This window comes from Cotesia typhae, unplaced genomic scaffold (assembly GCF_013202065.1).
Source record: "Cotesia typhae breed Kobodo isofemale line unplaced genomic scaffold, CoteBio_Ctyphae contig_65, whole genome shotgun sequence".
In the NCBI taxonomy this organism is placed as follows: domain Eukaryota; kingdom Metazoa; phylum Arthropoda; class Insecta; order Hymenoptera; family Braconidae; genus Cotesia; species Cotesia typhae.
In genome coordinates, this window is record NW_027423762.1 from 2,872,582 (window position 1) to 2,897,287 (window position 24,706).

The following is a 24,706-nucleotide window of genomic DNA, read 5'->3' on the forward strand; positions in this document are numbered from 1 at the left end:
GACTTCCTCAAACCTTTCAGTCAATTAAAAAAAAAAATTCTTTCCGTGTAAGATTACCTGATACTAAAGTGAGAAAATAACTTCGTAAATTTCTATCCTGAATAAAATTCTATAAATTTAATTTTATTTTAAGATAATTTATAAACGTCTGCCTTATAACTTGATTATTATGCACTCCCACTTGAAGTATATTTATTTTATTCTAATATTTTTATTCTCCCAACATGATGACATTGGGTTTATCCAGCGGCTGGAATGGAGCCAGGATTTTCTTGAAATAAATTGCACTTGAAATGAAATAACGACCACGTGTTGGTATTAGAATCGATTTGTGCATATGTGCGAAAATAGCGATATCACTCCATATATATAAGCAACATAATTGGTTTTAAATGGAGTACAGACAGAATGGGACTAGGTTAGTAGGAATCGCAATGAAATAGGTTCTGGCTCAGGGTCTTTTAATTGATAAATATATTTTCTCAATACTCATTGTAAAAGACTCGTGTGAATTTTTTATAAATAAAAAAATTGATTCTTTTGCTTGTACAATTTTTATAATATTTGTTTATTTTTTCTTTTTAGATTTTTTCTTCTTTTTCAGTAACTGATGCTCCAAATATCCGCGCCAGCCGCGCTGTATTATTCTAGCTGCACGATTTCTCTTGAAATTATTTAAAGTTTCAGCAAATGCTTCTGAGATTGCCATCTCACGTTCGTTTTTTAGTTCTTCGTATTCTATCTTTTGGATTGATACTTTATCCTTTTTTAACAATTATACTGATTAATAATCACAACATTTGCTATAGATTAATACACCGAAAAAACTAATATTTATTATAATTATTATTGTATCAACTATCAGCACTTCTTCTTTGAACATTTTCTCTTATTTGTTATTTTTTTTTTAAAGTTATTCATGAGATAAAAAATAATTTTATACGCCCTTATGGCTCCCGGGACCCACTTCGGATGCCATAAGGGCGTATAATAAAAATTCTGTTTTTTTTTGTCCAAAAAAAATTTTTGTATAGAAAAAACATTTTTTTTTGCATTTCTGCACATTTCATGAAAAAATACGTCAGTTTTCTCGGAAAATCGTTCATCATAAAATGTTGACGTATCATTTTTGTAAGTTAAACATATTTATATATGAACTGTACAATTAGTAGCGTTTTACGGTATCTTCAAGTCAAAGCAAAGAACCAAATTAAATCAAATCCTTGAACTTTTTACAATATTTTTGAGAGCATGGAATAAATTCAAAAAATTTAGTGAAATTGTTCCTAATAGTTGATATAAAAATAAAATATAAAACAGAAGTTTTTTCCTATAATTAAATATATCGAGAGTATTTTTTAATGAAACCTCAAGAATTTTCAATCTAATTTCCAATATATTTGATTCCTCTATCAGAGATTCCATAGTCCGGTAAATCATTCCAACATCTTTATCGTACTTAGAAAGTATTTCCAAATAGTCTTGTTCTGCTTTTCTCCTAATAAAATTTTTAATTAAAATTATATTAAAATAAAAACAATTTTTAGAATTTAAATAAAATCGCTTAGTATTCATAATTCATACTTATTCATGAAATATCAAGATAATACCTCATATTATACAAATTTTCTTCATTATTTTGATTGATCGCGTAAATCACTTCATACTCCGCAGATTTAAAGTTTATTTCTCTCAGCAATTTTTTTTCTTCTACTGATTTCTTTTCCCAAATTTCTTCAATAATTGCCGCAGTTTTTTGCCTGAAAAATAAACTAAATCAACAAAAATACTAATGGAAATTATACTGCAAATTAATAATAACATAATAGAAGAAAAATTAAATAATAAATTTTAATGATCAAAAAAATTCAGTACAAAGCGATTCCTTCGACATATTTGAGCATCAAGAAATTCAATACTGCTTATAAAATAACAAAAGAAATACAAATAAAAAAAAGGTTCCGACTTTCTTTCATCAATTTCCCTTTTTTGTCTGGCCTTAATCCCTTCTAAGAGGATTTTTTCCTCAGCGATTTGTTCTTTTACGTCATTTGTGAAATGTTGATGTAAAAGTTTCTCCGTTTCAATTGTACTCTCTAAATCTATAAAAAAAAAATTAGCATGTTGCATCAATTCGAGTAACAATAACAAAAAACACAAACAGTAAAAAAATACGTGTATAGTATTTCATAATAGTAGACATAAAATCGATTTTTTTCAAGCTTACTCTCAGCTTCCACTCGAGCTTTTTCTCCATTAACAAGTGCGCTCGCCAAAGTAGATGCTCGCTCACGTTCTTCTCTGGGTGACGTCTGCATTCGCATTTCAATAATGCGTCCAAGAACATTTAACATCTTTATTAAATTTTCCGATCCGCTGCACTGCTCTTCATTGTCAGACACCTGGTGTCTCTTTGACGCATCGCTAATTTTTTTAACTTGGGTTATTAATTCCGTTAAAATAGCATTTACTCGCGCGATTGCTATTTCACGTTCCATTATTATGATAAACTTGTTTAATTAATTATTCAATCAAGTATATGCACTGTAATTTTATTTTATATCATCAACACGTATACATAATGAACAATCTAAGCTAAGTATTGTCTTTTTAACGGTACATGTATTTACATAAAATGCATTTATGACGTTGCTATGGTAACGGATTAATGATTTAACAGAGTAGATTTTTCTTATATTGATATATACTTATAGTACTTTAATCATACAACATCTGATTCTTTGTAGTATATTTTACCAAGAATATACACGTTAGAAATCAGTTTTGTGATTAGCCTTTAAATTTATTATTTGAAATATATTAATTTCTAAATTCCTAAATTCCTGCGACAATTATTCACAAATCAAAATCTTGATATCAGGAGATCAAACAGACTTGCAGCAAAAAACAATATAATACGTTCAAAATGCCTAATTTCTCTACCATCGTCTACGAGCATTCGTATTTTCATTTAAAAACCAATAGGTTCATGAGAGTTTATTTTTTTTTTACTTGCATAGTGAAACTTAAAAATTTTCGATATATTACAAAAAGTCAGTCCGAAAAATGAATCGAAAACAATATATTTAATTTTACTCTTTTTTTTTTTTTTTAATAAAATAATTAAGTGTTATGTAAATCATTTTTTTCTATAACGTTTATCTTTTCTATATAATATTGAAGACCGTCATAATTTTTCGTTGTTCGTAGACCAGATAAGAAAATAACTAGAGTTCATGTCCCTTATTTAGATGCTCAGTCTGAGACTTCAATGCATTTAAGATTACAAAACCGGAACAAACAAATAAATGGAGTTTAAACATTAGAAAAAAATATCCAAAGAGTTCAAAGGTATTTCTTAAATACATTGCGGCACTCGAACTCAGACTGGGAAATTTTTATCATTATACTCTCATTACTGTCCAAATATTAGGCATAGAAGATAATATAGTATGAGTCAAAAGAAATAATAATTTTATGATAATAAACAAAATTTCTTAAACAATCTTTTACAATAAATTTAGTTAGATAATGTCTTGAGAATAATAAATAATTTAAGGTAAAAATAATAAATAAGAATTTCAGATTGAACAATTAGTAAATGTTAAAAACTAAAAGCAAATAAATTAAAAGTTACAAATTAATTATTAAAAGGAATTGACTAATTGTTTATTAAAATTTTTATCGATCACAAAAAAAGAAATCATCCGATTATTGATAAAATCGTTCGCAGAAATTGTTTAAATGTTAAATTAATTTAAGAAATGTTAATATTCAAAAATTTTCATATGTTAAACAACAAGTAACATTAAGATCTCCGTGTGCATTTGTGTGTGTATAGATGCGCCTATACATTATCATAAGTGTACCAGTAAGAGTATCGTTGTACAATGTGTAGGAGGTAAAAGCATACAAGTATAATAAGATAACTTGTGATCTATACTTGTACATCAAAATACGGGGAAACCGCTACCGCAGCATTTTCCGACACATCCGAAGAGAGGGTATTCAATTCTCCCTCCAATTGACAACGGAGGGCCCGTAAAAATCTCGGACCCGGGAAGCTGCTGGGTGTTCGCTCTCTTCGTGTTTTGACCTATCTAGTGTTAACATCATCAATAGATTACGACTAATTCTGTTTTTTTTTATACAACTAATTGTAAAATAAAGTAAAGTTGTGAAGTGAATTAAATTAACGAAAAGAAAAAGAACAAGATTCACCAATTGTACCAGGTAAAATTTAAAATTATTAATTTGTAAATTTTAACAATTTGAAACCGCATTGTATGAAAGAAAATATTAGATTTCACCTTTTTGTATTATTTGTAATGAATTTATAATTTAACCAATTTTTAGTTAAATAATATACTTATTAAATTTACCTAACGAACTATTTATTCAATCAAACCTATCATTCTCAATAAATTAAAACTCGGAAGTTCCCGGTCTATTAGTCTAACACGCTAGGACCAAATACTGTTAATCACTTCAAATGTAAAATTAATTAATTATCATAAATTAAATAATTTTTACATAACATAAGTATTGGCGATTATGAGCTTGAATAAATATGTATAATTTTAATTAATTTTATTGATTCTTATAATAGATTACAGTAATATCTGACTTGTGTTAATATAACTACTACAAACGTAATTTCTTACTAAATAGCTAGTATATAACGTCATTGTAATGTTAGGTTGAAAATCTCACAAATTTAAGCCGGCATGCATTATTTGACTGTAATCCAACTTTGAAATTCCTCTTTGATGTTTGAAACATATATACACATATCAGATCATGAAACAGCTGTTTCGAATATATTACTTTGCGTAAATTCTTGAGTCATAAGTGATTACAAATATAATACATTACATTAAACAATAAAAAATTTTTTCTACATGTTATCATTTATTATTTTACATTGTTTTTTGAGAACATGTAACAATATTAAAACATCATCAACAAAACCAGATAATTGTAGGAATATCATCCGACGTATTTAGATGTAAATTTTATAACTAATATATTTATTTAATTTATTTAATTTATATGCTAAGACAATAAGCCTAATGGCAAGTACAAAATGTAACAGTTTTATTAAATCCCGTAAGTATTATAATGTAAATTTAGAACTTTAAGAGAAATAATTTTATGTTCAGTGAAATGAAAGAAAAAAAAAAAAATAATGTAATACACAGTCTAAACGATATTATGCAAAGTAAATATAAAATTATACAGATAAAATTATACAGAGAAATAATAGTTTATGTAATAATTTAAATAGTAAGAGGTTGCAAACATAATAAATTGTCAAGAATTTGCTTCTTTGTTCATAAAAAATTCATATGTTTTATTTTTGAAGATTTGAAGTGACGATGAGTTTGTAATTTCTCTGTTGGTAATTCCTGCCACAGACAAATAGCTGATACCAAAAATGAATGATCATAGACGATGTTAGAGAAATTCGGCATTTTGAACGTATTATTGTTTTTTTGCTGCAAGTCTGTTTGATCTCCTGATATCAAGATTTTCATTTGTGAATAATTGTCGCAGGAATTTAGGTTCACCGGTTTCCAAAATTTTATAAGTTAGACAAGCTAAAAAATATTCCCTTTTTGATTTAACACTGAGCTATTTTAAAGTGTGTCTATAAGGTGTAACATACTGGTGACACATCATTTAATTATAATTACAATATTATTTACAGGATTTAAATTATAATAATTAGAGTTCGTGACATTTCATATTTGATATCTTTAATTATTTAGAAGCTTTTTGCTCAAAATTTTTCGGAGGATCCTAAATTATTCAAAATCTCTGAAACTATTTCAAATGTTTTGCATAAGACTTTAAAAGGTTTTTTAATTTTTTTAAATCTTTAAAAGGTTAATTGATGGATAGTAATTTTTTAAATAAATGTTTAATAATCTTCTTATAAGAAGAATTCATAGAACAAAAAGTTTCTTTGTTGACTTAGTACTCCCTCTATTGGCCGCATCTGTCACCTCTATTGTCGATTTGAGTTTTAAGGAGTAAAAGTAGGTAAAGAAGCTAAACTCATATTTTTTCCATTTTTGAAATTAATCTTATTTTAAGGGTCAGTCGTAGTCAATATATTTTCTCAAATTTTATTTTATCAATTACCTTGAAAAAAATTTTTTATATTTGCTGTTATAAAGCTTTCACAGTGGTTGGTCGTATGCTATTTTTCAGAAATTTTTTTTTACTTGGTTTCAAAACTTGAGTAAATGCGAAAAGAATAGAAATTGATTTAATCTCTTCTGGAATTTATTCTAAGAAGGATTTTATTCATATATATTGTTAATTAAAGAAATTCATGGACTGCATTCTTTGATTTTTTTATTGAATAAAAACAATAAAAATAGTTTTCATTCATTTATAAATTTTAAATGCGTATATTTAAAGACTTCTATATTTTTTGCCACTTATAACATCGCATTTATTTTTATTCTATTAATATTTCGTTAACTTATTAAAATAGTAATAATAAAATGTCAGTTGCAATAGACAATTTATTAATTTCCGTACAATAATTTTCTATATTCCCTATTACATACCACCTAAAAAATAGCAATGCGATCAATGAAAACCTCTAAAATTGATGAAAGCCGAAGCAAGTGACCTAGAAGTTTTTCCGACAGATGCTCTACACCTAAAACAAAGCTCAGATACTCATCGGCTGCTGGTTAGAATATATCACTAAAGAGTAAAGCCATAAAAAAACTCCTGCTTCTAGTAAGTCAGTGTATCAATGTTGTCAGATTTATTTACCGCAAATTCGGTAGCAAGTAGCCGTTTCGGCTATTTTGAATCTCAAACCGAAAAAAATTTTTTGCAATATATGAATGCAAATCTTTTCAAGAACATGAATCAAATTTAATCATAAAAAACCCATTTTATTATACAAACATACTGATCACAAAATTTTTCTTATTCTCTTAATAATCTAGATAATTTTCGAATTATAAATTTTAAGATCGTTAGTTTCTTGAGAACATTTTATTTTTTTAATTAGAATAAAATTGCAAGTGTCAAATAATTAGGCCAGTGTCAATAACTGGGTCTTTTACCTAATATAATTTTTTATGACACTGAAGTTGATAGATATTAAAAATTTTTTTAGAATTTTATAGCAATTTAATTATTAAAAAAAAAAATTATTATTAAAAAGTTTCACATGTGAAAATTAATAAAAATTGCAAATTTTTTATTGTAATTGATTCGTTAAAAAATTTTTAAAATCAACAGCTGATGGCTAACTTCAGTGTTATAATTATGACATTTAATTTAATTAGATGTCACTTGACAATTTTTTAATTTTCTTTAACAAAAAAATTTGTTCTAAAAACTTAGTTTTAAAAAATTGCATTTTTAATTTTATTAAATTTCTACAAGTCTATTTTTTTAATAATTTTTTTTTGCAATAATTTATTTATTAAAGAAAATTAAAAAAATTGTCAAGTGACAGCTAAATTTAATGAGAATTAATTTAGCAGCTATTTATTAATTTTTAGAATTTAAAAAAAAAATTATGGCAAAAATAAATGAGAAAAAAAAATTGATATTTAGAAATTTTAAAAAATTACAAATGCAATTTTTTAAAACTAGTTTTTCAGGAAAGATTTATTTGTTAAATAAAATTAAAAAATTATCAAGTGTCTGCTAACTTTAATGACATCTAAATTTAATGTCATGTTATAATTTTTTGCAAAATACTTTCTTTTTGATTGGACTATTTTTGGGATACTTCAACGCTGCTAATCAGCGATTTTCATTAAAATTTTTCTGGCAACACTGGCAAGTATAACTATAGGTAGATGTAGTTTTAATTTTTTAATTTTCTTAATTTTAAATGTCGCGCGCTTGCGCAGAAACTTTTTACGTCGCCAGCTGTCACGCATGCGCACTTCTAATAATACTGTTGGGTTACAAAAGCATTATAACGTATAACCAGTACATATTATTATGTCGTTTTCGTTTTCGAGTGCATGTTGATACTGCAGCAGCCACCAGCATAAAGCACCGTCACCGTCGCAGTGCCGATGTTGTCAGTGACACTCATCTTCATCTATATCTATATATATAAAAATCTAACTATAAGTAAATTCACCTGAAGTTGACTTGGCGCAACTGAAACTGAAACAGCAGCACCGTGATCATCGTGGTAGTTATAGTCAACAATATTTATATCAATCTAATCCCATTAAATCCGGCGAGAAGAGTGAAACTTACTCTCTAATACTCATGCTCGTCTCAGTCGTCGGTTTTCAGCCTCAGCCTCGTAGTCATACATCAGCCAGTGTCTATTTTTTTATTCCGTGTCAAGTGCTAAGTCTAAGTACATACTGTGTCCATGTAATATAACACATATATATATTTATATTTATACTTGTATGTATTTATTAAATTAAATAAGAGTTGAGAGCTGAGTATTTGGTTTGTTTAAAATAAAAGTGAGACAGTTGGACACCAGTGAAAATGGTGTCACTCGGTGGACTGCTCCCGTGACAGGCGGTCTAGTTTTTGTTAACTTTTATTTTAAATAAATTTATACTGAAGTTGACAGAAGGCATCTGACAATTTTCCGAATTTTTTTTTTTATTAAGTAATAATAAATTATTTTTATAAAAATTATTTTTTAGCTTTGCACTAACTTTTTTTTTGTCAGGTGTCTGGTGATTTTAAAATCAACAAACTGATAATTCATGGATGAGTAAATAATAAAATATTTTATTTATTTTTCAGTAAGATAAAAGTGTAAATAACGAAACATGGCGTACCGCGGTGTCAAAGGTTCAGACCCATTTGTGTCAAAAACTTCACGCAACGAGAGGTTCGCCCAGATGTCCAAGCAGGAACAAATAATCCAGCAGAAGAAGCTGGAGATCCAGGCTAAAATGCAAGAAATGAAGGCCAAAGCCGCTGTTGAGGTCAAAAAAACAAGCCCCAGTACTTCGCCTCCCTCTGCCCCCGTTAACAAAGTCACTGCTGTAGCCAAGTAAGTTATTTTTATTAATTATTGTTATTCATCACCTCCGTCTAGCTGAGAGTACTTGCTCATATTTTGTAATCTAAATTTAATTTAATGGGCTGGTTCATATTTTTCAGAGATTACTTATCTAAGGATCACGTGTGAATTTGCTAGATGAATTAGGTTAGCTTTCAGAGTGATTATTATCGGAGACCTCCGGGTCTTTTGGCCTCCGAGGAGGTTCTGTAGGTGCTCAGATTAGATGAGTTATGTTCAATGTAGTTGATATTTTTTTTTCAGTGACGGAAATTAATATTATTGAGCTTGAATGCTACTTTTTAATGAGCTGACTTTTTTTTTTATAAACTATAATGAATTGTACGGCTGCCCAATTTAAAAACATAGTAACTGACAATTTACAAATTTTTTACAATTTTTCTTGTTAAAAAAAAGTTCGTACGCTAAATTGATAAAAAATTTGATTCATAAATAGAAAATAGGAAAAAAGATGATTTATATTGAATGATAATTGTTAATGATAATTAATTTAAATATTGTCGCTGTAATAATCGAGTTATCATATTTAATATATTTATATACATTGAAAAAATCAGATGTCTGGTGCTTTTTGTATCATGATATGATGAGGTTAGAAAAAATGAAATTATCATACAGATTATTTTTACAATAAAAATTTTATCTTCATGTTACTTGCAGCGTCGTTAGAAATTACTTTAATTTCAGATCTTACAAATAGCTGACAAGTAAAATCAAGTTTCATGTCTTTGATTCAATAATACTAGTAACTGTGACTTGTGAATTATAAATAAATAAAATTCTGCTTTATTAAATAATGACTCATTAAATTATACTGTACTTTCTTAAATATTGACATTTTTAAAGATATAAGCTCATCCCGATGTTACATTCATCAAGAGCTTTTATTTGAGTACCCACATGCATTTTGATATATTTTTCATATATACATATACGTAATATATATAAATATATGAAAAATTGATGTGGGTACTCAAATGAAAGATCTCGATGAGTGTAATGTCGGGGTGAACTTATATCTTCAAAAATGTCAATAGTTCACAAGATACGAAGTCATTTCTTAATTATGTATCTAGAGATAGTCAATTTATTATGATAAGTATTTAGGCTGCATTCGAAAATTCTCTATCAGTGAGAATGATATGAAACCTTGAAAAGGCACAAATTCAAGTCAAGACCTTTGCAATGACACTAAATTTAGTTAAAAAAAAAACCGATTTTATCATATGACTATTCATTACAGAAAATTTTTACATTTTTTTATTTTCTTAACAATATAGATAACAAATTATTAATTCTATAAAAATTTTTAAATGGGGATCGAAAGTATGATCAATTTCATAAAATAATTATTTTTGTAATACATAACATATTTAAATATTTTTATTGTTAATAATAATAAATACAACTGAAAATTTTTTTCCGTCTTGATATGAACAATAAATTAAACCGTGGTGTGTTATAAATAAAATACGCATATTAAATTAGTCTTTATGGAATTTTAATGATAAATACCATAAATATACTAGCATTAAGGCATAAACACGATGTCATATAAATAAAACTTGTAGAACATCAGACGCTGTGTCACTGAAGATGTTACGAGTGCCATAAAATCATAATCTTAAACTATATATATTAAGATTTTAATTTATAACTCCTCAGCTAGACAGATATACATAAAACGTATATAAAACAAAATAGGCTATATCATTGCTAAAATGGAGGTCACTAAGAGAGCACGTAAAATTATTTATAGGAAAGAAGAAGAGAAGCCAACAGCCGCAGCGACGGTTAATTTGTTCGCCAATGACGGGAGTTTTCTCGACCAATTTAAGAAAATATCAAACAAGACAACCTCGCCAAAAATTGAAGACTCGCCACCCCCGGTGACTGTCAAGAAAGAGGACCGTGAAAGAAACTACGACCGGCGATGGAACGGGGATAAAAACCGGGAGTACAATCGCCGAGACAGACGAAGAAACGAGTCTCGTTGGCACCAGAGATCTGAAAGAGGACGTCGCAGCAGTTCGTCGAGTCCGTCACCACCGCGACACAGATCACCGGTCCTCGAACGATATCACCAGCCTAATCCACGATCCCCTTCTTCCATTCCGCCGCTGATCCCTCCGCGGATCCAACAAATCAACGTCCCACCTCCTAATTTGCGAAACGTCCCACCACCAATTTCTCATATTCCTCCGGTTAATTTAGAGTCAAGTCATCCGATCTCGTCAGCGCCTCCTCCTCGTATATCAGTGCCTCCTCCGCACATGATAAGGCCTCCGCCTCCGCCACCGATAAATACCAAAGTACCTCCGCCTAGTATGCAGCTGAACCAGCCTCCACCTTCCCAGCCGGGTTCGACGAATCCTCTGGCCTCGATCCCGAGTAAATCTGCTGGACACATTCCGCCACCTCAGTGCAGTATTCCGATCACTAATTTACAACCACCGCAGAATCCAAGGCCTAATTTGCTGCCTCCCATGTCGAGGATGCCGCCTAACATCATGCAATTGAATCCTAACCCCATTCCCAATGTACCTCCGTCGCAAGTTATACCTCCGCTGATAATGACCACGCCACCGCCAGTTCACAACTCTAATATTAATTCAGTACCACCGCCGAATGTAAATGTACCACCGCCTAATGTTCCACCACCTTCGATAATCACCGGCAATAATCACTCAACTGCGGTTCATCTCCTGCCGACTACTTATCCGATTCAGAATCAAATGCAATTGCCTGTTAGGCCTAGTGTTAATGTACAAATTCCACCTCCTGTTCAGGCGCCGCTTTCTTCAGATCATTTCGGTAAGTTCAGCGAATTTATTTTTGTAAATATTATGGGTATTTAATAATGTCAGAAGTAATTTATTTCAATGATGATAAAAATTGAATTGTTAAAAAAAATTTTTTTTTTTTTTTTTTTTTCCCCGCAAATAGGCTTAAAATTTTCGGCCAGATTTGAAAAGCTTGCTGAAATATGACCTTTTAATTTTAATATTTAGATTGCAGTTTTCGATTTTTTGTAAGAGTAACACAAAAAAATGAACAATTTAAAAAAAAAATTAATCATCACAATTTTAACAAATTTTCAAAGAAATTTATAAATTAAAAAAAAAAAAAAAAGTTTATTATCACAATTTTCGAAAAAATTATATAATCCAAGATTCTACTGAGTATAATTCAAATTTTTTTTTCACTACAGATAACATTGAGTATAATATGGGAGGATATGTAGTGTAATTTTGTTCTCTCCGTGTTGAGTCAAAAGAAAAAATTTTTGAGGAAAGAAAAATTTACCTAAATCAAAAATAATTTCTTGACTCAAGAGTTTTAATTCTTGATGCAAGGAACTTATTTTGTTCAAAATGGTATTCTTGGGTCGTTATTTTTTTTTATCAGTGTATGTACAGTTTTGTAGGAAATGTAACAGTCTAAAAGAAAGGTGAAAATAAAATTGAGACATTATTTTTGCTAAGGCTAAAAGCTTTATTTATTAATTAATTAATTATATAAATAAAAAAAGTTCATTTGGTCTCACCCGAAATAATATCAAGTAGCGTACGAAATAATGGTCAGTAGTTTTTGTCCCATGACTAATAACAGGGGTACTATCTTCATATTATAGCTTCAACTATTAGCAATCAAAATAAAATAACAACTTCGTTAAATACAATATTTAATATCAATTTTTTTTTTTTCATAAAAGTTGATATAAATGATTAAAAAAACCAACGTAAAATGTAGTATTTTAATCATAAAAAAATTGTTTTTAATTTTTTTTTTATATTACTCGGTACTTGGCACTAGCGTATAATAGTTAAGACTTATTTTACTACTTATCATTATTACAATAGTTATAAATTACAATTAATAATTATTCTTACAGTAGGTTGTCAGGAAGCTGAACAATTGGCACGAATTGTTGCAGACTGCGGTGACGCAATTGAACAAGAAGTCAGAGAGAAGAATTTGCAAGATCCTAAATTATGGTAACTACTGTCCTCACTGATGAATTATTGCATTATTTATTTCTATTGACATTTATATTTATTCTCTAATGCTGTCTTATGCTCGCTGAGTATTTTACTCTTGTTTAGTGTCTCAGATTTTTTATTACTATTTTTAGTCTTACGCTTCACCTCTGTCTGTGTGTAATTAATTACTATTTAAATTCGAACCTCGTATGTTTCATTGTTTCAATGGTTTTAAACTCATTCTTTAGTCAGTTGTTTCATTAGATAATACAAGAGAATTTGTGGTATTAACAAAATTATAGGATTTTGTAGATTGTCATGTTAGCTTTTATTAACATTAAATATTGTCACTTTCAATTTGCTGAGTCTAATATAATACACACAATATTTGATACTTTAGACATTCTTCTCTTTACGGTATGATAAGTCAAGTAAGAAGTTTATTACTCACTATTAACAGTAAAATTTTACTCAGTTAATACTCACCACAGTATTATATTATTTTATTGCAAAGCATAGAAAAATTGTAAATAAATTTTCATTTTTTTTTATTTATTAAATTATAAGATCGTTTTTTAAATTTAAATTCCGAAAACATTTTTAAGTTAATGATAAAGGAAGAAGGTTATTTCTTTAAAAAAAGTTGAAATAATCTATATAATTAAGAGAATAAGAAAAATTGTTTTTCTGGGATAATCATATTAAGAATTTAATTAATTAATATATAAATTAAGAAATGACCTTGTATCTCGTGAAATATTGACATTTTTAAAAATATAAGCTCACCCTGACATTGCACTCATCGAGACCTTTCATTTGAGTACCCACATCAATTTTTCATATATTTATATATATTATATAAATATGTATATATGATAAATATATCAAAAATACATGTGGGTACTCAAATGAAAGCTCTTGATGAGTGTAATATCGGGATAAGCTTATATTTTTAAAAACGTCAATAGTTAAGAAAGTACAGTGCAATTTAACAAAATTCATTATTCAATAAATCAAAATTTTATTTATTTATAATCCACAAGTCACGATAGTCACATAGTGACTGCAAAGTTGCTAGTTTATTTTATAATATATTGTCTTTATTCCATTTATTATTGATTTTTAGTGTCTGTAATAAAATTTCATTCCATTTGATATATTCGATTAGTATCATAAAAGTTCGCTGGATTTAATATTAAATTGAGAGATGCTCGATTAAGACCACTCATTTTTTCCTTGTTTATTTTCTTGTACTTTATTAAATTACCGCTCTATTGGAACAGTCTTTATTAATTTCAGACTTTATCAACTAAATTGAAGGTCTATTATTATTATAAGTCATAAGTAATTGATCCCTGTATAGAACTTATGATCTAATTGAAGTATCTAATGAAAAAAAAATTACGCAGTAAATTAATTTAGTGAAAATAACAAAATTTTTTAATTTATGGTTGATTAATATATTCTTTAAAAATTATTTTAGTAAATTTAATAAAATTTAAAAGACAACTAAAAAGTTTGATTAAAAATAAAATAATATTTTTCAATTTTTCTATGCTTCTACTCAATAGTTATAGACATTTTTATAAAAATGAAATAATTTAACAATTAATATTTATGTGTGTTAAAAAATCTCTTTTATTTAATAATTGCTGTTATGAGAATGTTTTTTTTAAAGCTTGTGGGGTTATAAAATATCAAGTGTTGTTATTATTAAATATTTAGATAAATTATATAGTTTGAAAGTAAATAAGAACTATTTTATAAAGATTAATTATAGGAGAAATATTTTTAACCGCTTGCTTAGTAAATCGAGCTATTAATTATAGTTATGTAAATACAAATACATTATTATTATTATAGTAACTAATTTTTAAAAATTTATATTAATGTTTATTCAAATAGATGAATTTAGCATTGTATTATTTATTTTAAAATTAATATCTTAGTATTTGAAAGTACTTTTTTGAATTTTTATAAATAACACAATTTAATTTAATTGCTCACAATCCAGTTGTGTATGAGTTGCCATTTTTATTATTATATTAAAATTAAAACTTAACCTTTTTGTAAGTGAATACTTAATAATTTATTGTTAATTAATTAACGTGATTAAATTTGATGAAAATGATTAACAGCATATCGTTAGGCGTAAGTCTTACTTGACAGCGTTTTAAGTATTGTTTTAATCAAGGTTTCTGCACCAAAAGCAAAGTGCAGCGTACCTGCAGTACAGAGGATTGGTGGCCAAGTACCGTGCTGAGAAAGCTGATAAAGGGGCAAGCGGAGCTTCAGGCGCCGGTAGTGGAAGCGGTGCTGAGCCTTACTGTCCTGAAGATGCTCTTAGTGACAATGATGATGTTGACAAAGTATCCACTAAACATATCTTACAAAGTGGTGAGTCAATATTTACACTTTTATACATGTTCAGTAAATGGGTAAGGTGAAGTACCCAGTAGTTGAACAGGTTTCAAAGAAAAACGTATTTTACCCTACTTTTAATACATAAAGGTGTAATTATTAGTTCAAATTAGTGATTTACACAAAAATATAAACAATTTTGAATTGATTAAAGCGCAAAATAACGCAGATAATTGAACATTTATATTTTAACAATGTTTTTAAGATTTAAGACTATGAAATGAGCAGTAGTTGAACAATCAATCACGGAGAAAATTAAATGATAGAGGTTATCATACTAAATTTGGAGCTCCAATCATCTAGGATGATTAAAACATTTTTCAATGCAAAGTTAGTTAGTGCTATTATTTTTTTGTGATAGCAGTTACCATGTTTTTAGTAATAGTTACAATCAGGATGATATAACAGTCACTATCAGGATGGTTACATTTACTATCAAGGATAGTAATTAATATTATTGAATTCTATGAAAAAATTTATCAAAAATTCAATTATTTTCAAGTTCACGGAAAGAAAATTAAAGAAAATATATTTAATATTTTTATATATATTATATATATGTATGTATGAAAAATATATCAAAAATGCATGTGGGTACTCAAATGAAAGCTCTTGATGAGTGTAACATCGGAACGAGTTTATATCTTAAAAAATGTCATTAACTAAGAAATGACATTGTATCTTGTTAACTAATGATATTTTTAAAGATATAAGCTCACCCCGTCATTACACTCATTGAGACCTTTCATTTGAGTACGGTGTTAAAATTATACGGCCCCAGCTTGTTCAAGTTCTGGGTACCGCTTTGAATATTTGGATACTTTACCTTATACTTTACTCTAGAAATGAATGTTTTAAATTCATAGAAAAAAAAAAAAGAAACATTTTTAATTATTTACTTAAAAAAAAAAAAAAAAAAAAAAAATACAATTTGCAGATAATAATATTAAGGATGAAAGTAAAGAAGAACGCAGACGTAAAAGACGCAGTCGTTGGAGTGAACCTGATAACAAAGTAGGGATTCCCACTGTAAATAACCAAACGAGTAATGTTAATCCATTAAATCTACATCGACCTAGTATTGGATTGTCAGGACCATTGGGTCAAGGATCGGCTCTATTAACACCAAAGACTCAAAATCCCAAAAGTAAAAATCCGATGCTGACAAAAATAAGTCGCAATGATCCAGCATTGGTTGTCTATGCGCGACAAACTTTTGGTACATATGATTTAAGTGAAGAGCAGTGGAAGAAAGCTGAAGATCACTATAAGGTTTTTAATTTATTTTCAAGTTTTTTTACATTAAGACAAGTATTTCATTTTAGTACTTAAAACAGTTGACCCTAAAAGCCATCTTATTTTGTTTTTGAGCTCTTTGAGCTCATTTTTCATTGCATGTTCTAAATACCTGGATCTATTGGCTAAAGTAGAATTACTTGAATTAAAAATTTTGATTTTTACTATTTTTATTAGCGAAAATCAGAGATGAAACATGCAATTTTTTGTCTTTTGAGTTTTTTTTGTTTTTTTTTTTTTTTTATTATTATTATTATTTAAATTAATAGTCCTACTCCAGCTAGTGGTAATGTATTGAACCTAAGAATTTAAAATTTTTTTGTTGAATAAAAAGACAAAAAAGGAAACATAATTAAAAAATTTTTAATATTTTTCGAGAGTGAGATTACTAAGCTCAACAAATTCTTCATATCTAGATATTGACATATCTATTAATAATTTTTAAAATAGCATTTTTCGAGTGCCCAAAATAGAATACTGCATTAACAGACTGTCAAAAATTTTAATTATTAAAATATAGAAAAAAAATTCATGATTTTCCTACCAATGATATTTTTTACAGATAAATTTATTGTATCAAAACTTGATGAAAAAACGCGAAGAAGTGAAGCGTTTAGAGTCGCAAGGAAAACATAAATATGAATACGACAGTGATGAAGAAACTGAGGGTGGTACGTGGGAACATAAATTAAGATCAGCTGAAATGGAAGCCACGCAAATGTGGGCTGAGGAATTAACGGCGCAGTCGGAGGGTAAACATCACATCGGTGATTTTTTGCCACCAGACGAGCTTAAAAAATTTATGGAACAGTACAACGCCGTCAAACAGGGCAAAGAACCCGATCTTAGTGATTACAAGGAGTTTAAATTAAAAGAAGATAATATAGGTCAGTAATTAATTTCAGACAATTATGAAGTTCTCATGAATTAAATTATGATTAAAATTTACGCAGTTCATTAAAATTTTTACAAGATTGATTTTTTATCTAATAATAAATTTTATGCATGAATTATTTTAATTAATTCAATTAATCTTGATGATGAATTGTTTGTAGGTTTTCAAATGCTACAGAAACTTGGTTGGACTGAAGGTCAAGGACTTGGTAGCGAAGGTAGCGGTCGTATTGATCCTGTAAATAAGTGAGTTTTCATTTACAAACTTGTTATTGTTGCCATTCAATTGAATTGAGTTTATATTAGGTATTTGTTATTGATACTATCAATTGAAATGTTTAATTAGGGCAACTAGTAGATTGGATAGCTCTGGATTAGGTTCTGACAGACCAGATAACATTTCACGAGATGACGATGAGTTTGATGCGTATAGAAAGCGAATGATGCTTGCTTATCGATTCAGGCCGAATCCTTTGGTAACTGTTCTCATTTATTCGATTATTGAATTATTATAATTAATTAAGGTGTCTAGCGGTCACGAAGCTCTCAAATGTCATAAAATTTAGTGGCTTAGAATATTTTTCTAGGCAATGATATAGCTTACGAATTTATTTAACCGACGGGTCTTGATTTGATAAAAAATTGCTGTGGTTTCATAAATTTGATTTCTCATTCCAGTTTTTTTTTATTGATTCAACGAATTGAATAATAAAAAAAATGTTTCAACTTTTTTAAAAGTCATGACATGGCATTATTTTTTTATTAGATTTACTGAGTAAATAAAATTATTAGAAAAAAAAAAAGTATACTTAAATATTCTTGTAGAAATTAATTTTTATTAACTTCAATTTCTGTAGATTGATTTGATTTTAAAATAATATTGAAAAAAATTCTTCAATTAAAGACTAACTTTTAATAATGACTAGCAACCTAGTCACTATGTGACTACCGTGATTTGTGAAATGTAAATAAATAAAATTTTGCTTTATTAAATGATGACTTTTGTTAAATTACACTGTACTTTCTTAACTATTGACGTTTTCAAAGATATAAGCTTATCCCGATGTTACACTCATCAAGAGCTTTCATTTGAGTACCCACATATATTTTTGATATATTTATCATATATACATATATATAATATATATAAATATATGAAAAATTTATGTGGGTACTCAAATGAAAGGTCTCGATGAGTGTAATGTCGAGGTGAGCTTATATTTTAAAAAATGTCAATAGTTCACAAGATACAAAGTCGTTTCTTAATTACGTTAAATTGCACTGTACTTTCTTAACTATTGATGTTTTTAAAGATATAAGCTCATCCCGATGTTTCACTTATCAAGGGCTTTCATTTGAGTACCCACATGAATTTTTGATATATTTTTCATATATACATGTCTAAGTATATGAAATATATGAAAAATTGATGTGGGTACTCAAATGAAAGGTCTCGATGAGAGCAATTTCGGGATGAGCTTATATCTTCAAAAATATCAATAGTTCACAAGATACAAGGTCATTTCTTAATTATCTATCTAGAGATAGAGCATTTTCGAATGCAGCCTAAATAGTTATCATAATAAATTGACTATTAGTGAGAATGACATAAAACCTTAAAAGGCACAACTTCAGGTCAAGAACTTTTTAACGATACCAAATTTAATTCTCTTAATAATATAGATAATAATCACAGCTTGTCAAAATTTTATTCTGAAAAAAATTCATTAAAAATTTTTCTGTCTTATATACATAGTTGAATTACAAAATTCAAATGAAGTAAATTATCATAATAAGATATTTATGTCTTAAGAATTATATTACAGTTTAATAGATTTGAGTTCATTACATATCATTATCTACATTTTGATTTAATCAAATACGAACGGGTATCAACAACTGCCCTGAGCTACCTGCTGTCAATCGTAAGAGAGCTTAACGGTTATATTATTAAATTATAATATGAAATTTTTTTTTATCTAAAAAATGTCAAATTATATTTCAGTAAATCTTATAAGTAAAAAAAATTTCCATGCCTCTAGACACCTTATTAATGTTAAAAATGATAACAATAATGATTATCACAAAATTCATGAGATTAATTGAATGTTTCTAGAATAATCCACGAAGGCCTTACTATTAACAAATTAATAGAATAATGACGGCCCTCAAAAGGAAAATGAAATACCACATCAAAAAACTGTTTTTACAGTTGACAAAAAAATAAAAATGACGTAAATAATATAAAGAGAGTAATATTATTTTGTATAATGAATGTTAATAATATCTTAAAAAGATCATTAACAACACGAGCTGCTAATTAATGTGACATTAGTTAATTAAGGTAAATTTGTTTATAAATGAATTTATAAAAATTATTAACTAATTGTTAATAAATATTAAAAATAATATAAAATTGTTTATTTACTTTATTTATAAAAGGTCGAATGAGTAAAGGTCAATGTAAGGAAGCGCTATGGAAAGTTGAATGAAACTACGTAGACAGATAGAGAAAGTCTGTTCAATTAAACTGATGATGATTATTTTTTACCTCATTAAAATTGAATGTCATTTTTTATTTTAGCTTATTTTTATTAGGTCATTGACATTTTGTTAATTGATAAAATTTTTAATTAACTAAATTAATTTTTTTTTTTTCAAGTGTATAAACAGTTATATTTTTTTACTCAGCAATTTTAATTAAAAAATTTTTTTTTAATCTTCACTTAATTAACGATTCGGTTAATTGCTTATTATTTTGCTGGGAATAAATTTGTGGTTTATAGATAATTGAAACAATTTGTTATTAACGATAAAGATAATGAAAAACAACTTCTTTATTAATTAATAAGTAGACGTAAATAATATAGTAACTGTAATAGGGTGATTCAAAAAAAAAGAATATTTTTTTTTTCGTTTGGTACTCTGAAAAATAGGTTCCTAGACACCTCTAAGAAAGCCTCTCCAAGCATGAGTTCTTAATTGTAACGGGAAGGTCCTCCTTCTTACAGTTTTCTATTTTTTCTTATTATCAGATAGAAAAATTTATATCTCGCTTCCAACTACTTGAAAAAATATCTTGTTCCTTAGATTTTGTAGGAAATTGAATGCTCTACAAAAAGGTCTCTTACGATTTTTCGTAAACCCAACCGTTAAAAGATATTAACGGTTAAAGTTTGATTATTTTTGGGAAAATTTTTTTATTTCTTATGAATTTTATAACTCAATGAAAAAAATCATTATGAATGATGAAACTCATAGTTTTGTAGGAAATTTACTGCTCTATAAAAATGGTCTCTTATGATTTTTCGATCAAGTTGAGCGTTTACGAGATATTCATCGTCAAACATCAATGCATATCAATTTTTCTAGTTTTTGATCAATAATTCGAAAAATTTCAATTTATTCTGTGAGTTTCAAGGAAATTTAGACAAATTTGAGTTTCTATGAATGGAAATATGTTATGAACTATTTTTTTAATTAGTTTTTAGTCTTGGACATGTTTGATTACATTAAAACAAAAAATTAGTGCATTTTTTTAAATATATAATTCAATTTAGTGTGTTTCACATGTGTTTCACTTTTTATCGAAGAATTTATTTATTTAATTATCAACTGCCATATAATTTTCAATATTTTCAACATAACGGTACACTTTTACTGTAAATAATTTCCTCTATTGCAGTTTGGGTAGTTTTTCGATGTTCTTTGATAATTTGCAATAAGTATTGGAATTGCTCTTCATTTTTGTCAAGCATTGATTATACTCACTAACTAATGCAACAGCTCGTTCTGCTGAATCATTAACAACTTTCAATTGGTTAAAGTATTCTTTATTTTCAATGTAACTGTCATTAGTAGGCCACGATTCAATATCTTTATCAAGGAAGTCATATGGTAAATCAAAGATTTTAAAGAGATTTAAAGACTTTTTAGAAACAAAGTCACTCAGACTTTTTGCGTTAATGAATTCAAATCGTTTTTATCAATTATAAATTTTTAGCTTTAGAATCTGTACCGTTACAGTATTAACAGCTCCAACATTATTTTTTTACTTCCAATGAAACGGTATCGTCAAATAATGATAAAATGGCAAGTTCATCACTTAAATACCATAAATGCAAAATCATTTTTCACAAGTTGCTGAAGAAATCAATGAATTGATATTTTTGTACTCGAATAAATTTTCAAAAACTGCAAGTCATGATTAGCAGCAGTTGTTGCAGAAGTTGATGAAAACCAAGCTTTTAAATACAGTGTAACTATAAATATACAAATTTGCCGAAGACCGTCCAATTCTTTATTAGAAAGTTTAAATTCATTTCTGAATAGAAACATTTTTAAACTGTAAATTGCCTTCGCCATCCACCTAGCATGATGAATTGCACCAGGACGTTTGAAAAAAATTTCTTCTTGAGGCATTTCTCCAAGGAAAATCAACGACAATTCCAACAATTCTTTATAGTCATCTCGGGGTTGTAGTAACTATCAAAAACAATTAAAAATTTGTCAGAAACAAGAAAATTTTTTTCTTAAAATCGCAGTTAAATCATACCTGTAAGGATTGTGCAATTAAACTAGATATTTCATTTTTTTATCCAAAATGATATCAGCAACAACAGTATCTTCAATTCCAGATTTATAATTAGTTTTATTTATTTCATCCCATGATTTTTTAAATCTTCCGAACATTGGTACGTTTGGCCCAGATGACACAGGCCAATATACTTCAAATGCACTTCTTAATATGATCTCAAAAATGTGGTGACGACATGGTAACCAGATTAACTCTCTTCCCAAAGTCTTTTCAATTGCCTTACATGTACCGTTATGAATTCCTGTATAAAGAAAATAGATAACTATCGTTAAATTTAATATTTTCAACAAATTGTAGATTATATTTAAAATCCAAATGAGTAAATAATTCTCAATAATTTCAAAAGTGAAATTCAGTAAGCAATAAAAATTAAACTAGAACGTTAATAATTAAAATTTTTTAGATTAAATTATCATTGATAAGTTACCTGTATTAACTGCCGTCGTGTCAAAACACATCGCCTTAACATAATTAGTAATACCCCATTCACTCAATGTCGATAAAATGGCTGATGTTTGATTGTCTGCCGTCCCAGAATTCATTTTTGGAACCCCAAGTAATTGTTCGGTACCAAATGCAGTTAAAATAACTGGTAGCCGTTCCACAGATTTTGATCCAACAAGGTCATTCAGCATTTTTCCGTCCCAATGCACAACGTATTTATCGTGTGTCTTAAAGTTGTCATTAAGTCCTTTAGCAATGTCTTCTCTTTGAAGCATACGAGCTCGTTGAATTGAACTATAACTGAGCGTTGTATCTTCAATTTTAATACCTACTGCTAGTAAAACCGGTGCAATAATAAACATCGCATTTCTACTGCTGACATTAGCTCGGTCGAGTCCAAAAATGACTTCAGGAGTTAAGACATCAAGTTTTGCTCGTTTTGTCGGAATTGGAGGTTCATACTCTGAATCAGATCCAAAATTTGTAACTCCACTTAATGTATACATAGAGAACGACTCTGATTTTTCACTTGGAACAATCGCATGACTGGTAGACGGTTGATCTAAGTCTGGAATAAGATCTGTTTTATAAATTAAACGAAGAAAATGTATAGAATTTATTCATTTTGATGACAAATAATTAAGAAAGGACTCCAAAAATTGTCTAGTCAAATGTCATCTAGTCATCTATGAAAAGTTACACTACTACCTGACTTTATAATAATTAAATATCTCAGATACTTACTACTCTCATCTATTCCCATCATAGTTGTGGTTAAGTTTGATACAGGTACATTATTAGAAAGAATCTCTTTATGGGTACCGAATTTTTGATCCAAATACAACTTTCTAATATTATCATCAAGCACTTTTAAGGATTTTTCGCTCACAATGTCGAATAATTGTTCAAGATCAGTCTGAAATTTCATTTCCTTTTGGTTTTGCGCTGAATTCTTTTTATCGAAATTTTTTGTAATTTTAACCATTGACTGTGATAGCGAAGAAATTTTTGACTGCATTAGGAGCTCCACTAGTTGGAATCTGATTTTTTCTCCACAGTTCAATAACTTGGTCAACTGAATTTTTAGCACTTTGTTTGATTGAATACTTTAAAATTTTAAGTTGGTAGAAAAACACACGCATAACCTCTTTCACTTTTGGTAACTTACGTTCCGAAATTCTTTGTAGAGGTATTCCGATAAAACGAATTTCTTTATTCATTGTAGGTTAATTGATGATAAATAAATTTATGTGATGATTATAAGACTTATTTAAAATGAATTATTTTATTACGTATTCAAGATGATCAGTTTTAGGAACACTGAAAATACGGTATTAAATGGGTAGATACTGAAGATAGTTGAGAGTAAAAAACATAGATGGCGTTAGTTTCAGAAGACAAACAGAAGAAGAAATGGAATTCAAAACAAAAATCCCCTCGAACGAAAATTTTATGTATATTTTGTGAAAAACAATTTAAAAATACGCACTGAACAAATTTCATAATAATAAATGACAACGCGATTAAGATTTTAAATTATTAAAGATAAAATTAAAAAAATATTATTAGAATAAAAACTTTCAAATGAATTTTGAACAGAAAACATCTATAGGAGTTGCTTTTATAATAAAAACTCCAATTTGTCTAAATTTCCTTGAAACTCACAGAATAAATTGAAATTTTTCGAATTATTGATCAAAAACTAGAAAAATTGATATGCATTGATGTTTGACGATGAATATCTCGTAAACGCTCAACTTGATCGAAAAATCATAAGAGACCATTTTTATAGAGCAGTAAATTTCCTACAAAACTATGAGTTTTATCATTCATAATGATTTTTTTCATTGAGTTATAAAATTCATAAGAAATAAAAAATTTTCCCAAAAATAATCAAACTTTAACCGTTAATATCTTTTAAACGGTTGGGTTTACGAAAAAAATCGTAAGAGACCTTTTTTGTAGAGCATTCAATTTCCTACAAAATCTAAGGAACAAGATATTTTTCAAGTAGTTGGA

At 27.9% G+C, this 24,706-nt stretch overlaps 3 protein-coding genes across 6 annotated transcripts; 1 reads left to right on the plus strand and 2 right to left on the minus strand.

Moving 5' to 3' along the window:
• Positions 1 to 8: 8 nt before the first annotated feature.
• On the minus strand, positions 9 to 2,549 carry LOC141532454 (uncharacterized). The gene is made up of 5 exons (XM_074250789.1): positions 2,228 to 2,549; positions 1,853 to 2,102; positions 1,611 to 1,772; positions 1,369 to 1,498; positions 9 to 763 (listed from the first exon to the last, which is right to left on the minus strand). The coding sequence occupies exons 1-5, from the start codon at positions 2,496 to 2,498 to the stop codon at positions 569 to 571; spliced, it is 1,008 nt and encodes a 335-aa protein (XP_074106890.1). The 5' UTR covers positions 2,499 to 2,549; the 3' UTR covers positions 9 to 568.
• A 1,555-nt stretch (positions 2,550 to 4,104) lies between these two features.
• On the plus strand, positions 4,105 to 20,062 carry LOC141532513 (uncharacterized). Of its 4 annotated transcripts, none has more exons than XM_074250884.1 (10): positions 4,105 to 4,233; positions 8,770 to 9,022; positions 10,812 to 11,866; positions 12,948 to 13,050; positions 15,230 to 15,432; positions 16,394 to 16,728; positions 17,315 to 17,639; positions 17,808 to 17,892; positions 17,993 to 18,122; positions 19,763 to 20,062. In XM_074250884.1, the coding sequence occupies exons 2-10, from the start codon at positions 8,796 to 8,798 to the stop codon at positions 19,787 to 19,789; spliced, it is 2,490 nt and encodes an 829-aa protein (XP_074106985.1). In that variant the 5' UTR covers positions 4,105 to 4,233; positions 8,770 to 8,795; the 3' UTR covers positions 19,790 to 20,062. The 4 variants fall into 4 exon arrangements, with proteins under 4 accessions (XP_074106985.1, XP_074106983.1, XP_074106984.1 ...); XM_074250882.1 differs by lacking the exon at positions 4,105 to 4,233 and adding an exon at positions 8,009 to 8,379; XM_074250883.1 differs by lacking the exon at positions 4,105 to 4,233 and adding an exon at positions 8,009 to 8,188.
• A 326-nt stretch (positions 20,063 to 20,388) lies between these two features.
• On the minus strand, positions 20,389 to 23,642 carry LOC141532455 (uncharacterized). The gene is made up of 3 exons (XM_074250790.1): positions 22,671 to 23,642; positions 22,337 to 22,484; positions 20,389 to 20,407 (listed from the first exon to the last, which is right to left on the minus strand). Exons 1-3 carry the CDS (start codon positions 23,191 to 23,193, stop codon positions 20,389 to 20,391), a joined length of 690 nt encoding a protein of 229 aa, XP_074106891.1. The 5' UTR covers positions 23,194 to 23,642.
• Positions 23,643 to 24,706: the final 1,064 nt, after the last annotated feature.

Bases quoted from the DNA above. Each gene is read 5' to 3' on its own strand.
- LOC141532454 (XM_074250789.1), bottom strand. From the start codon at position 2,498: ATGGAACGTGAAATAGCAATCGCGCGAGTAAATGCTATTTTAACGGAA. The intron at 2,103-2,227 runs GTAAGCTTGAAA...TTTTTTTTATAG, and splicing joins AGCTCGAGTGGAAGCTGAGA to ATTTAGAGAGTACAATTGAA. The intron at 1,499-1,610 runs GTATTATCTTGA...AAATTTTATTAG, and splicing joins GAAAATTTGTATAATATGAG to GAGAAAAGCAGAACAAGACT.
- LOC141532513 (XM_074250884.1), top strand. From the start codon at position 8,796: ATGGCGTACCGCGGTGTCAAAGGTTCAGACCCATTTGTGTCAAAAACT. The intron at 17,640-17,807 runs GTCAGTAATTAA...AATTGTTTGTAG, and splicing joins ATTAAAAGAAGATAATATAG to GTTTTCAAATGCTACAGAAA. The intron at 17,893-17,992 runs GTGAGTTTTCAT...ATGTTTAATTAG, and splicing joins CGTATTGATCCTGTAAATAA to GGCAACTAGTAGATTGGATA.
- LOC141532455 (XM_074250790.1), bottom strand. From the start codon at position 23,193: ATGTATACATTAAGTGGAGTTACAAATTTTGGATCTGATTCAGAGTAT. The intron at 22,485-22,670 runs GTAACTTATCAA...TTCTTTATACAG, and splicing joins CACGACGGCAGTTAATACAG to GAATTCATAACGGTACATGT.